The sequence below is a fragment of the Anneissia japonica genome, unplaced genomic scaffold (genome assembly GCF_011630105.1).
Source record: "Anneissia japonica isolate Jap-2015-1 unplaced genomic scaffold, ASM1163010v1 scaffold5088_len281106_cov177, whole genome shotgun sequence".
Lineage (NCBI taxonomy): Eukaryota > Metazoa > Echinodermata > Crinoidea > Comatulida > Comatulidae > Anneissia > Anneissia japonica.
The window spans coordinates 200,815-215,299 of NW_022714400.1; the positions used below are offsets into that span (position 1 = coordinate 200,815).

Consider the following 14,485-nt stretch of genomic DNA (forward strand, 5'->3'; position numbering starts at 1 on the left):
TGGATCCAGGTGTAAATAGGGCGTCTATACACTACCTTCTCTTACTCAAAAATTATGGTTGTCCCCATTTTTTTATTGGATTGGATTATTCAGCAGTGCACCGGGAGACAATCCCCTACTCTTTTCCAAAGAATGTCAGTGGCAGATCCAGGAATTTGAAATAGAGGGGGGCCGGAGAGGGACTTTCACAGGTGGAGGGTCTATACTACCTCATTCCAACATGGTTGGGGCTGAGATAAGTAAATTTGATTGTGGCACCTCTAGATGGCCAGAAATGGCACTCCTAGAAAATTTTAGTTGAATTTTCTTTTTTAATTTTGACAAATTTAGGGGGACCCGGTCCGGCTGGGACCCCCATTTAATCATGGGACCAACAACATCTCATCCGAAAGACGATGCGCTATCGTAAGCTGAAACCAAGGAGAGCAGCAATGGGAATTGAACAGGGACCATGAGATGTCCATGGTTCAGCGCACACACAGTGGCTACCACCACTTTAGCCAACTGAGCTAAAATGCTCTCTAAATTACTTTTATTGCAGAGTATTTTGAAAGAGACTCATTCAAACAAAATCATAGCAAACGAACTTGCTTTTAATTAACCATTCATATTTTATTCAGTTAATGAAGACATTAAAAACCATAAAAAAGGCAATACAAATACAAACAAAAAATTACTAGCCCTGTCTATCCTTACTTCTAGGTTGATTCTAGGTTAAAATAATAGAATTTAGGCTTAGCCAACCCAATGGTTAAAAATATTATAAAAAATTGAGTGTAAATACAGTATTCTTCTAGCATCAAATATTTCTAATTTAAGCTATTAGAGGTAATGTGTAAGAATTTCGCCTTCAAGGAACATAGACCTCTATGTGGAGATTCCCATAGCTATAATAGCAGCCCTACTCAATATTGATCATAATACAGTAGAATTCCCCTTGGAGACACTTTTTCGACCATGAAACGAAGGGAAGTACAGTATATCTTAACACTAGGGCCAACCTCTATTAATTGAACACATTTTTCGGTTCCCAACGGTTCTACTGAATATGAATATACCGAGTATGGTTGTATTTATTTTTGTCTCTTGTTACTAATGAGATCATCTATAAAAGTAGAAAGAAATATTGCTATACTTTATTAGATTTTTCCCATAATCATGATTAATAATTCAATTAAATACATTTTTAATATATAGTAAAACACAATATATTCAAAATATATCAAATTCACACAAAACACCTTAAATCTTTTCAAAATATATTATTATAGTATTTTATGTAAGGTTTGTTACAAAAACTTCTTGTGCATTCACTGACTTGTAGCAGTTATTTCAACTGCAACTTGAGGCCACTGGGGCATTTCAACCACCACCTCAACTGCCTGTTCCGGGTTCTGAGAAACATCCGATTGGCTAGTTGAAGCATTTGTTTGTTCTGCGTTTCCTCTCTCCATTATAAGCTGTTCCGTGAGCTCAACACTTTCATAGCGCACTGTCTGTAACCTATATAACCCATCGTCGTAGCATTTGTACCTGAATGATAATAGTATAATAGTTGAATTATGCATCACATTAGGGAGATTTTGCAACCTTATGGAAACGATAACGAACACGTCACTATAATTATCGTCATTCATGCTTAAAACATTAACATATTTCAATATATTGTATGAGCTGAATATGATCCCTGATTCATGCAAAAGGCATGAATCATCTATGTTATGACAAAACCATATTTGTTATCGTAAGCTTGTTTTCATAGGCTTTCGTCATACTAAACCATATACTGTACTGCATAGGAAGATAAACAGAGGGCACTAAAATAATTCTAGTAAACCGAAACTCACCTGAATCTACTGTGACCTGCTGGCCACTTGAGTTTGTGTATGCCCTTGAGATGCTTGGTCAAACTAAATCCTCGCGTGAATTTTTTATCACAAAGATGACAGCTATAACATGCCTTCCCTTGAAACTGAAAACAAAAATAATAAAATCTAACAATCCTTTAATTAACATGTTTGCTGCCAGCATGTGTTGCTGAGGGCAATAGGGACGACTATACTCATCAAAACCGGGGTAACATTTTAGTGTCTATTACTAATAGTTTGGGCAAGATACACCTAGACGATAACGTACAAATAATATATGTATGTTTGTTGTGTTTTGTTGCCAGCAGTACACTCGATTGCATGAGGGGGTGGGGGGGCGCCCTCTGAACATATACCAACCTATGCAAAAAACGAATGAGAAAACTCGCACTTGGCAGAGGCAATAAAAAGTACTATCCCATTGCTGGCGACAAGTTTACTCCTCCCCTGATATTTTCCCGCCAATTTATTAGACGCACGATTTTGATGATATATGACTAGTTAAATTTCAAAAAAGTATGTTTGTACATGTAAACTTGTTTTAGAACATGGGAAGGAACCTGAAAAAAAAGGTCTGGCAGTCAACGTATCATGATGCTGTATAACAGACACACAAATACAGTACTACAATTCACATATTATTTACAAAGACCCTTGAAATGGCTAGCAATAACTTTTAAAAATTTAACAAAATAGAATAAATAAATAAAAATAAATTAGTTTAACAAAACATTAAAGCTAAAGAAGTAACTTCAAGTAAAAAAAAAAAAGGCAAAATGCCAACCCAGGTCAAAAATAGGCTCCTGACAGGAGCATGATTAAATTTATTATACTGTAGAAGCTAGGTCAAAATTACTCAATATCTGACCTGATTGGACAACTGCTGTCAGCCTTCCACATCACACATTCCATTTTACAGGGGAATGTCAGTGCCACAGCATAGAATATATTTGCGCAAATGCAGAATATTAAAAAATGAGTCTTACTTTGTGATAAATATTAAAGTGGCATTGTAGATTGCTTAGAGTTGTGCTCCTAAATTTACAATTTTCGAAACAGCACTCGTAAATTTGCTGCTGGTTGTGGCAATCCAAATGACCTCGCAGTCCACTTAAACTCTTGAATCTGAAAGGTAACAGAAATGGATTAACTACTACATATTTTTTTTTACTAAACAGAGATATATTTTTTAACACAAATTTTGGAGCTATAGCTTGTTGGTTGACATGCTTGCCTCACAATCCAAGGTTCCTGGGTTCAAAGCCTGATAATCCTGCCACTTACTGCACACAGCGGTAATTGGCAGATGTGATTCTATAAAGAACGCAACGACACAACGCAAGTGCAATGGATCATTTTTAATGACGATCTGTTCACACTGCCGCTCACAATCACAGGGAGGGGAGTTCGGATTCGTCGATTCAACAGTCGTACCAGGAATATTTCTCATTACTAATAACAACTACATAATATATGCTTTATTCATTTTTTGCATCAAATTTAATAACTGAGTTAACAAAGCACATAATCCCATCCTAGTGGGTTTGAAAACAATGAACGAAAAACCTAAAATACACAAAAGACTTACGAACGATCACAGTATTGGCAAGCAAAGGGCCTTTCATTCGAATGTCTCCATCGGATATGCTTCTGAATTCCAGATGGGGCTGGACATGTCATCTCACAATGCGGGCATTTGTAATTATTTACTAAAACAACAACCAATACATAATTTTTTATTTATACTTCAATATTCAAAGTCATCATTTACATATTCATTCAATGTTGTTATTATATGAGGACGAGTTACATGATACTTGTGTGCGGTTCGTTCAATGGTTGAAATTTTTCGTGGATTATCCTTGGTGTGCATCACACCGAAGAAATCTAAATTGGTACCTGGTTGTGTTGCATGCAACTACTCTGAATATCACAGCAACAATACAACCTTGTGTTCTTAAGCATGTTGACCAAATGACCAGGGGTAACAAGAAAAGATGGCTGATTGTGAGACAACACTATCCTAGGTGGTCCATGTCCGCACCCTCTAAATCTGCCCCTGGGTAACAAGGTACATTAGAAATGTATAAATTAGTTATTAATTAAAACTGTGTAGACCAACTTACCATGCGACCTGATGTGGTCCCTGAGTAGTCTTTCTGTTGCATAAATCTTTGAACAATGTGAACACTGGAACTTTTGTTCTATACAAAAAAGTATAATATGACATAAGAGAGGAAATTGGTCACTTTTTTTATTGTTGAAAGCTCACATTTCGAACTTTAATTATAAAACTTGAAAAATTAACCATATATTTTATCCCGGTTTTATTTATTTTACTAAGCAAAATACATGGGGTGAGTCATGGTTGTTAGGCCTTAGCATAAAACAAATCAACAAAATTAAATTTGCTGACCAACCAATCCAAGTATTCAAAAATATCTTTATGCCAATCCATAATTTGAACTGTACAACAGCATATAAGCTTATGTCGACTGACCTTAGATACGGGCATGCACAGTTCTATGAATTATCTTATACAACAATAATTCTTTGGCCTTATTAGTCAATTTAAGGATCTATGCAAAGAATATAGGTATACATCTGCCAACTCTCACGCATAATGAGCAAGTCTCAAGCATGAGCATCCACTTTTCATGTCTACGTTGTATTATCTCACGCATCATACAAGGCCATATAAATTTATTTTACAAAGGTTTACCGACCAACTGTAATCAGTAGCAGTTCGATCACTCCAATATAAAAAACATACCATGGAGGGCCCTTTATTTTGTGATTTTTACATAGAGGGCTCTATATACAATAGTTTTTTTTGTCTCGCGCATCGGACGTAAGCAAAGTTGACAGGTGCAGTATTATTTAAGCATTTCTGTAAAGTGGTGGGGGAAATAATTTCTTGTTACAATTTTGAATTGAAATATAGTAACCTTCTTGAAAATATTATAAGTTAATAAGCAAGCAAGCAATAAAATATTGAATTTTATTGTTTAAATTTGTTTGGTCAACTCAGATTTTTAAGTGTATTAATAAATTGATTACTTACGGTCCAGAGCTATCTGGCGGTGTATATGATCAAAAAACTTGCTACGATTGGCAAATAACGAACCACACACTACACATGCATATTGTTTGGCCTGGGTGTGGGTGCGTATATGGTCTTGCAATTTAAAATTGTTTTTAGTAATAGATGTACAACCTGGAAAATGAAGAAAAAAGTAGTAAATAATCATTCCATAAGAACTAAAATTTTAGTATCAGTATTCTTAATAATAAGGCCGTTTAAATGTATGATGATCAGAAATTTAAAAAAAAATACATATCTTACTTTGCCACTCGCAACGATGAATTATCTTGCCATCTTCAACTTCTCCAACACTTTCTATTCCATGATCCTCGGCATGGTAGTGGAAAGCCTCTGGATTGTCTGTCACAAACTAACACAGCATACATATAAAGAGATATAACTTTTTTATTACCATAACTATGTAGTAAATAAAAAATAATGGTCAACACCAATGGAAAAAATTTTGTCTGAGCAAATTTTTATTTACAAATATTCTATGGATTTGACAGTAAAAATAAGTCCGAGTCTAGGGGCTCATAAAATCACAGGGCTGTAGCGTGAAGTGGTTGAGAGTGTGATGCTCCCCCTGGGGTGGGACGCCATTCCACCGCAGGTTACTCCCAGCAATTTGCTGGTATCAATTGATACAACTGGGTAGATAAAGTGCCTTGCGTAAGGACACAAGCAAAATGCACAACGAAGGATTGAAACCCCAACCTTCAGGTTGGGAAACCAAACTATTTCCACTGCACCACACTGCATTTATTTGTGATAGTACTGTATCTGTAAATAAAATCAGGACAATTACAACTTTCTACTATTCTGTACTTACTTCACATCCTTGCCATCCACACTGAAAGCTCTGTGGCAATTCCGGGATCAGATTTCCCCCTTGGGCATCGAGTTGGCATAATGCCTTTCCCATCTTCACTCTTTCCTGATGTCCCCACCATTTTAATTTTGTATGATATGCATGAAAGTAAAGATGTCGGAGAAGGGAAATGGGCCCATTTGTAATATAGCCGCAATTTCTCCAAAGACAGTGGTACTCTACGGTCCCTAAAAGAATGAAAAGCAACCTTCAGATAAATACAAGATGATCTTACACTCTGTCACTAAGCTAAACAATAAGTTGGGAAGATCATTATTTTGTAATTTTCATAAAAGTATACTGCTCTACAGGTTCTGTTAATCTCTCCCTCTTGCTTTATTTTTTGAAAATGATGAAAAAAACGGATCACTCTTGTTGATGCAAAAAAAATGTAAAAACGAGAGACAAAAATCACCTTCAATAACAATATTGAAGTCCATGTAATTGTCCGGTGTTATTCCTTTGGGAAGGAACTCTAGCATGTGTGATTTAATGTGCAGCAAATAAAATGGCATATCCTCAAAGACTTCCTTAGTGGAGCACCATTCACAGTGTAGCTCCATTGGCTTCTTTTTCAGGTTACGTGGCATGCCTACTCTCTCTGAAATGAAAATTTCATAAAACAGATTACAACATAAAATCAAACTGCTTTGATGGAGGCCTAGATAAAGCTACCTTCCTATATATATCACAAACGCCTTAGTATCTACAGGCAGATAGGCCTCTAGATAAAGCTAGCCTAGGCCCGTAATCTAGGCTAGAGTAGTAGGCGTTGTTCTCTAGCTAGTCTGGCTGGTGGCGGCGGAGTACTTCAGTCTTCACTACTAGGCCTAGTAGTACTAAACTCTATCAATCAGATATTGGCGGCCTAGCCTAATAAAACTAATCTGCTGAAATGAAGTGGGGATTATTTGGAAGTTTCAGAAAATAATACAAGGCAAAAATAAAGCGGCACTTTCATAAACTAGTGTGATGTAATATGAAAGGGACTAGCGAAGCTGTACCTGTAAGTAATGTTTTTACTAGAAATAGTAGCCCCAAATGACGCAAATCCTTAATGCAACTCTTATGTTTACGTATAGAGAAGGTAGGCTGCTGGTGTTTTTAAAGATGACCTAGTGGCGCGCCACCATATTTTGCCAGAGAGTACATCAAAATAGGATTCATAAATGGATACTTCCAATAAAATAATTAGCTAGTCTTCTTTTATTCTTATAAATATAGATAACTTTAATTAAAAGTTAGAAATATATTGAAAAGTCGTTTTTATACTTAAATACAGTACACATTGATACAACTATCAAGTTAGATATTTTCTTATTGAATAGAAATTTAGCTCCTCGGTTTAAGCATGCATGGCAATTATTTTTTCCACGTGATATCTTACACGCATGCGCTCAAGCCTCTTGCAATCGCCTAATAAGCACGATGGTTTGTTGAAATGTTGCTCATAATTTATCTTACCATATACATATTTAGACTGGCTTTATTTTAACAATAATTATGTCACAGATGATTATAATTTATATAGGCCTATACCACTTAATATATAATTATATTAATCTCAATAAGGGTGAAAATTGTACATAAAGCAAAGCCTTCTTCGGCACCGTTTTATTTACCATGCATGACAATCGCCTACCACCACGGTTTGCGGTAGGGTGTGTATGTACAGTCGAGTGCTAGGCTAGGTATGTTTGGGCCTAGTCAAGTTAGGATGATAAGGCTGCAACAACCCCACACTATGAATGAAATGTTTATTTGATCTTCGAATATAGAACAAAGTTGTTGAATTATTTTAGAGTTTGCTCGTTAAAAATGTTTGCATCCTATCCAAATAAGCCAGCTGTGTCAGTGAGTGTGTATAGATAGGCAGGCCTAGGCTAGCCTAAATATAGTATAGGCTTGCCTGTCCCTAGCTTTCTGTGCAAGTTTTGCAGGAATTATCCAGGCTATAAAATAATAAGGGATAATAATAAGGAAAATTAACCTGGCTGTAAAATAATAAGGGCCGATTTCCTCGCATATTTTGCCAAAAATTAGTCTGACCTTGACGTAATCTTAAAATATTCACCGTGGCTAGAGATACGGTACCGTATCGGAACTTCCGATTGCTAAAGGTACGGTAAATGATATTACGTCATGATTAGCCAATAGAAACGCCGATACATGCGCTTCGTCATTCAGTGCACAGCTGCTGCAAGAGTAGTGAGTGTGTGTTTTAGATGGTTTTATTTTAGCAACGATCGAAGATAAGAAATTTCGTTCGTTCGCAGGTGTTGTTGAAGTATTATTCGTACAATTACTTCACAGTATGGTACGATTCTGCACACCCTATTTATTTCCCTATGATTTTACATGCAAAGTTGAGTTAATTTAGATTATAAATTGTGTATTTTCTTTTAATTTAGCCGCCCAAGCAGCAGCAAAAGGGAGGCACTTCGAAGAAGTCTGACAAGCCCAAGAGTTCTGGTGGAAAAGCCAAGAAAAAGGTAAGCATTCAATATCCTCAAGTCATCCAAACTTTTGTAATATGTTTTCTTTTCTTGCTATAAAACATCAATTTTACGTATCCCTCTTTGGTACCCAGCAGCATTCATTAATTGAACAATTATAGTAAATTAGATCTGGTGTCAATTTCCTCTGGTTAGCTGATTGGCCAATCACTGCTGTTAGGCTGACGGTAGCTAGGTAAGTTAGAGTTCAGACATGAATCGATGACGGGAGCGCATTAGTGTGCCTAGCTAAATTTACCTGTGATAAAAACCAAAGAATTGAAATTGCTAACATTCTGCAATATTGTTTAATTATTATGTAAAACATATGTTTTGTAGACATTTCTATCGTGTTTCTAGTTTTAGGTCGCTGATTTGTGTTTACCTGTTCAAAAAAAATATCTCATCAGGATTCAATCCTTAGATGCTGTAGATTACAGTTAGGTTACTCTACCAACTAAGCTAGATATTTGTTTGGGATTTAATACTCAGGTATTGAATTTTGCAATTAGTAGGTAATATCTTAAACTTACTCACTATATAGTGTATGTAAAGTTAATATTTTCTCCCCCAAGAACTGCTGATTACCATTTTGTTGGTTTTGTTTCCCTCCTGTAGAAGTGGTCAAAGGGAAAGGTCAGAGATAAGCTCAACAATCTTGTATTATTTGACAAGGCTACGTACGATAAGTTCTACAAAGAGGTACCAAGCTACAAACTCATCACCCCCTCTGTGGTATCTGAGAGATTGAAGATCCGGGGTTCCCTAGCCAGAAAAGCTCTTGAAGAAATGCTCAGAAAAGGTTGGTGTCATCATTTCCTTTAATCTAAGTACTGTATACCTGTATAGTTTTTAATGTTTTTGAATATATTGTGTTGGAAATAAATTTGCTTTATTTTGACAGTACTTCAGAAGTTAAAAATGTATAAAAAAAAATTTACTGACTGGTGACTGGGTAAAACTGAAAGTACCTGTACTGAGTACCGGTACTATTTTATTTACTTTTAATTATAAGAACATCAGTACGGTGTATTACTGGTACTATTATATATATACAGGGATGTCACCACGCTGGTCGGCGGTGGACGGGCCCGTCCAGCACTCAACATTTCCGACCAGGATTTACAGGATCCCGACCACCACTATTATTTCAACAGTTTACAAATTGTAACAAAATAATTTACCTACACACAATAGACAAGCTAAATTGATAGATAAAGACAATAAGAATACAATAAATGTTTCTGTGGTTACATTAATTGTAACAAAATACTGCACTGCCCTGGTATTCATCGCTAACTTAAAAGCCTAGGCCCAGTTGAGTCATAGCAAACATCGTGGGCTGGCATGACACGGTTGCTCTGTACACATTCAAAGGTTAAAGTTGAAATCGTGACCGTTCAAGTGTTTTATTATGAGATCATGGTCTGGGGCAGGAAGATTATTAAAAATTTACGAAACATGATTTATGTTTTATTTCTTTACTTTGTTTTTATTTTGTATTTTAAGTTTTTCACTTTTAATTATAAGTGATATATAATGTGTGTAAATAAGACAAAAAATAAATAAATTAGTGCACATGAATCAGTGACATACACATTCGTCGTGGTAATCGTCAAACATGTGAAATTACGGCAAACAATGCGGCTGGGTACAGTCGGATCGACGTTTTGTCGCCAGGATTTGTTCATTATTATTTTTTAATCTAAAACAAAGCATGTCAACTATTGAATTTAATTAGGCCTACAGTAAGTCTCATCTTCATCTGTTTTGTTGTATTCCTCAAATTCTGGCCTAGGCCTACCTGGGCCTGGCCTACCTGGGTGGGCCTAGCCAAAAAAAATCGCGTCAGCTAGCCTTGGGCCTAGGCCTGCTCGACTTACTTAGGCCTTTTGGTTTTTAAGAGCTTTCACGAATACGGTGACCCCCCGCCCCCGGGAAAACGGGGGGGGGGGCTTTGGCACCCCCGCCCCCGGGAAAACGCGGAATGATCGCCGACCGGCAATTCAAAAAGCTGGTGACATCCCTGTATATATATATATTATTTACATTTAATTGTAAAAAACATTAGTACTGTATAGAGTTAAACCAAGCCTAAGTCGAATAATTTCTAAGTCGAACTTATTTTACATGCCAAATTGTTGTGTTTTCCCTTAATTAACAATCTGTAAGTCAAATTTTATCTAAGTTGAACAATTTTTCAATGGCATTTTGGATTTGACTTAGGCAAGTTCAACTGTACAGTACTGTAATAATTGTAACCAGATTTAGATGAGGTAACACATATACCATATATTGTTTGCATGGAAGTTGGGCTGGTAATCCAATATCCGGGATTATTAAGGAGCAACCTGATGATGGCGTAGCCGTGTGCCGGTACATTAACGGTGTCTTTTATGACAGCAAGCTCAGGTGGAGTCTGACGCACATTTGCTGCAGAGTAGTAAACATTTCAACAATTACTTCAATAGTTCAAGGTTGAATTAAATAATACAGTATAAATATTTGAGAAACAAGAAATACATGTATTTTTAAGTGTTTCAAAGTCGATCTCAAATAGTTTCATCTGGTTTCTGAATGTATGAACACGGCATTTTCAATGTTCTTGTTTCAAAGGCGATTATAGATAAAGTAGTAGTATCGGCACCGTGCGAGCATCTTATTGTCATAGAAACGTGCGTCATACAAACATTTCCTATTGATTGATTCTTAAATTCGTGGTCATTACAAAATCTTGCTTCAGCAAAGTGGAAAAAACAAAATATGTATATTAAATATTACCTAGTTTATCGCTTGTCCAGTGAGTGATATCTTCGACGGAATCCAAAGCAAGAATTCTGAATGAATTACCGTGGAGATGCATTGAGTGACTCACAGAATCTTTGTTGATGACAAAAAAATCAACAATCTACAACAAAGAATACGATATCATACTACAATATATTACTTTGTCATTCACCTCATCATTGTAGAATGGAAATTTCGATGATAGAAGTACTTACAAAATTCACAAATTACAGAAAATATTAATTGCGTGCAAAAGAACTGGTGTACCTATATTGAGTTGCGTCTTCGGAATCATTTGCTTCGTTTGAATGAGAAGAGAATATAAATGTGTCACGTCTTACAAAAATGATGACGAATGCTATTACGTCATGAATTCATTTTGTAGCCGATCCTAAATCAATATGTTTTTCGAATAAGTAATTTTTAGTATCTACTCTACAGTATGGATTTGTTACCCATTTGAAAACCGGATGAGCAACCTATTTTTTACACAGTCGCAGATTTCTCTTCCTTAAAAAAAAATAAACCTATATTACTGTAGTAGTTCTTTATTCCCACTCTCATAAAGCAGAGGCCAACCGGTTCTGGAAACATTAAAAACATGCAAAATCAACAGTTTTAAAAAATTAGTTCTCTATAGTGTGCACTTTAAAGAACCCATTGCATCTTTTGGAAGAGTAGGGGGTTATGTTGTGGAATGATGTCAATGCAGTTACCTTCAATAACCACCTCTATCATACTGTAACCATAGGCCTTTAATTCACCCTTGTTTACGTTGTTCCTTTTGTTTTGAATTTGATTTAATTTCTTTACTTTTTTCGTATGGATGCACCATCAGGTATTGTCTGATGTGTGCCATTGATGCAAAAGTGAATCCAATAAATATATTTTTATTATGAAGCCAGAAGTGCCTGTCTACGGCGGCTGAGGAAGTTACGGACCACGTCCATATGCAATTCAGCACAATGACATTCTCCTACCATTATTACCTTTACCTTTAAAAATATATTGCTTATTAAACACGACAGACTGAAATATAAAGAGAATTTCGTTAGCAAATTTAGCTACCCTATAACAGTGGTAACAGTATAGTATCATAGGAAATAACATTTTAATCTGCGTCACATTACCTGTCCTTGTTTCAGTTTCAATACGTTGGTGCAGCGGCATTCATTGCTACTACATGAGGCATAACCCAACATATTTCCATTCGGGCTACACGTTTCGAAACTCCTTAGGTTTGGGGTCAGAAACGGTGATGATGGATATGAAAATACAACGTTATCAATTTGGTAGCTGGGTATTCTACCGTCTGTAGATATCCTGCCATCGTTTGATACTATTGGCGAATGGTGCGAAGTTAACGAGATAACGTATTTTTCATCGGAAATGCTCATTTGAGGATCTAGAGGTTCTTTAGAGAAAACAAACAGAATGGTTAATTGTGAAACATACTCGGAATTAGCACTTTTTTTTTCTAGAACGCTATGATCAACGTTCATCTTGAAAGTCGTCGCCGACACAGTGTTTACCATCATAACTCTCGCAACAATTTCTGCATTCAAGGACGCAGATCTGTTTTGAAAGATGGGGTAGGGGGTACATTAGTGAGTCGACACCCACCATGGTTGGGGCTGAGGTTCGAAAATTTGAGGAAAAGTCGAAAGGTAAGCGACCAACCCCTTAAAATGTGTCTTCAGTGCGTAACAATATATTGTACTGTTGTAGAAGTGACCCCAATATTTTATCTTAGCTAATTTAGCCTTATATCACATGCCAGTTACTAAGGGCTGTGAACAAAATGACAAATAAGAAGAAATATTTTGCAAAAGCTACGGTACACTGATTACGTCATACCATGGAGGAATTACTTTTCCTCCATAGTCATATATTTTAGATTTTTGGAGCCGATTTTCCAACTCTAACTTAAAAGTAAAAAACATGATTAGATTAGTTTGAAATTTAATCTCATAAATAAACACAAAAAACCATCTAGTAGCTTACCATATGTGTGAAATGTGTTTTTTTTTTTTGTTTTTGTTTTTTTTTTTTTTAACTAAAAAGGCACTTTAAAATGTCATAGGAGGGGGTGGTATCCGGAAGTCGCCGACCCCCTCCCCTACCCACTTTCAGGATCCACCCAATCGTTTTGTTGGCACGATTAACGAAAACATAACGCACAGCCTTGGTTGACGATAAAATTTCAAGAGACTGCGCACAAAATGATGCACAACGGATCGTGCGACGATCCGCTCACACGTCACGCGCATATGAAATTGTGTTTGGCTTAGATGTGATGTGATGTAATCGTTTTCTTTTTTGACTAACAATGCAAGATTTCGTAAAATTCACATTAAAATGTCTTACCAAGAGCATGCGTATCGAATAATGAAAATGTCGATTTTATATTCGAACTTTCTGTGCTTGTGCAGATCTTGTTACCAAAAGATTGATTCTTATAAACCAACATAGCCGCTCCATTGTCTGTACAATTACTCGTGTCTGTACCGTAGAAATATATACAGTAAGAGGAGGGATACGCAGTTGCTTTCAGCACAAAATCAACCCTAGGAGTAAATAAAAAACCTTTTTCTATAAACGTAATATTTTATTTATATTACCAATTACCTAACAAACAATAACACAATTGAAATCAAAGATTAATAACAAAGTGCTTTGTTTAAAGTTGTTAAAAAACCCAAACTTGAACAAAAAATTTATATTACCAATTACCTAACAAACAATAACACAATTGAAATCAAAGATTAATAACAAAGTGCTTTGTTTAAAGTTGTTATAAAACCCAAACTTGAACAAAAAAAAAACAAAAAAAATTGTTTATTTAAAAAGGACACAGATCGAAAAAAAAAAAAATCTACGTAAATCTCTAAACTGTCTACCAGTTCATGAAAACAATAAATCATTATTATTCATGCGTTTGTTAACTGATGGTGTAAGCATACCGGTACATATTTGGTAATTCATATACAGATACAGTTATTTGCTGGCAAACTCAGGCCGAATACAGCCCATATTATAGTCGACCGTGTGAAAGGCCTACCTCTATATTATTCAGCCAGTGGCTGCGTTAAGACGAACGTGATTTCAGTGGCGTAACAGAGAGGGCAGGGGTGGCGCCAGGATTTTCCCGACCAGGGGGGTGGGGGGCTGACGTCCCCTACGAAGGGGGAGGTGTGATGTCCCCGACGAAAAAGTGGGCGTGGTCGGGCGTCGCTTAAAGTCTCCCGTAAGTGGCGAAGCCCCCCCAAAAAATATGACAATTTAATGGTTTCAAAGGCTTATTTAATCGATTTTACAGTCTACTGTAGAAAATACATATACATGTTATTTCTCCCCGACGAATTGTGGTTTTATTTTA

At 36.2% G+C, this 14,485-nt stretch overlaps 3 protein-coding genes across 3 annotated transcripts in view; 1 reads left to right on the top strand and 2 right to left on the bottom strand.

Moving 5' to 3' along the window:
- Window positions 1-591: 591 nt before the first annotated feature.
- Window positions 592-6,965, bottom strand: LOC117109022 (histone H4 transcription factor-like). Its single transcript, XM_033251249.1, has 10 exons — window positions 6,829-6,965; window positions 6,240-6,425; window positions 5,786-6,012; window positions 5,215-5,323; window positions 4,933-5,085; window positions 3,995-4,072; window positions 3,457-3,577; window positions 2,855-2,993; window positions 1,848-1,972; window positions 592-1,533 (listed from the first exon to the last, which is right to left on the bottom strand). Exons 2-10 carry the CDS (start codon window positions 6,412-6,414, stop codon window positions 1,311-1,313), a joined length of 1,350 nt encoding a protein of 449 aa, XP_033107140.1. The 5' UTR covers window positions 6,415-6,425; window positions 6,829-6,965; the 3' UTR covers window positions 592-1,310.
- Window positions 6,966-7,205: 240 nt separating this feature from the next.
- LOC117109020 (40S ribosomal protein S25-like) lies at window positions 7,206-9,159 on the top strand. The gene is made up of 3 exons (XM_033251246.1): window positions 7,206-7,255; window positions 8,236-8,316; window positions 8,938-9,159. Exons 1-3 carry the CDS (start codon window positions 7,253-7,255, stop codon window positions 9,142-9,144), a joined length of 291 nt encoding a protein of 96 aa, XP_033107137.1. The 5' UTR covers window positions 7,206-7,252; the 3' UTR covers window positions 9,145-9,159.
- A 1,166-nt stretch (window positions 9,160-10,325) lies between these two features.
- Window positions 10,326-14,485, bottom strand: part of LOC117109010 (laccase-1-like) — a 6,250-nt gene continuing 2,090 nt past the window's right edge. The window contains exons 3-7 of the mRNA XM_033251232.1: window positions 13,474-13,673; window positions 12,237-12,520; window positions 11,101-11,227; window positions 10,609-10,752; window positions 10,326-10,345 (exon numbers count right to left, since the gene is read on the bottom strand). Of these exons, the coding sequence (XP_033107123.1) occupies window positions 10,326-10,345; window positions 10,609-10,752; window positions 11,101-11,227; window positions 12,237-12,520; window positions 13,474-13,673 (775 nt within the window). The remainder of the gene's footprint in view (window positions 10,346-10,608; window positions 10,753-11,100; window positions 11,228-12,236; window positions 12,521-13,473; window positions 13,674-14,485) is intronic.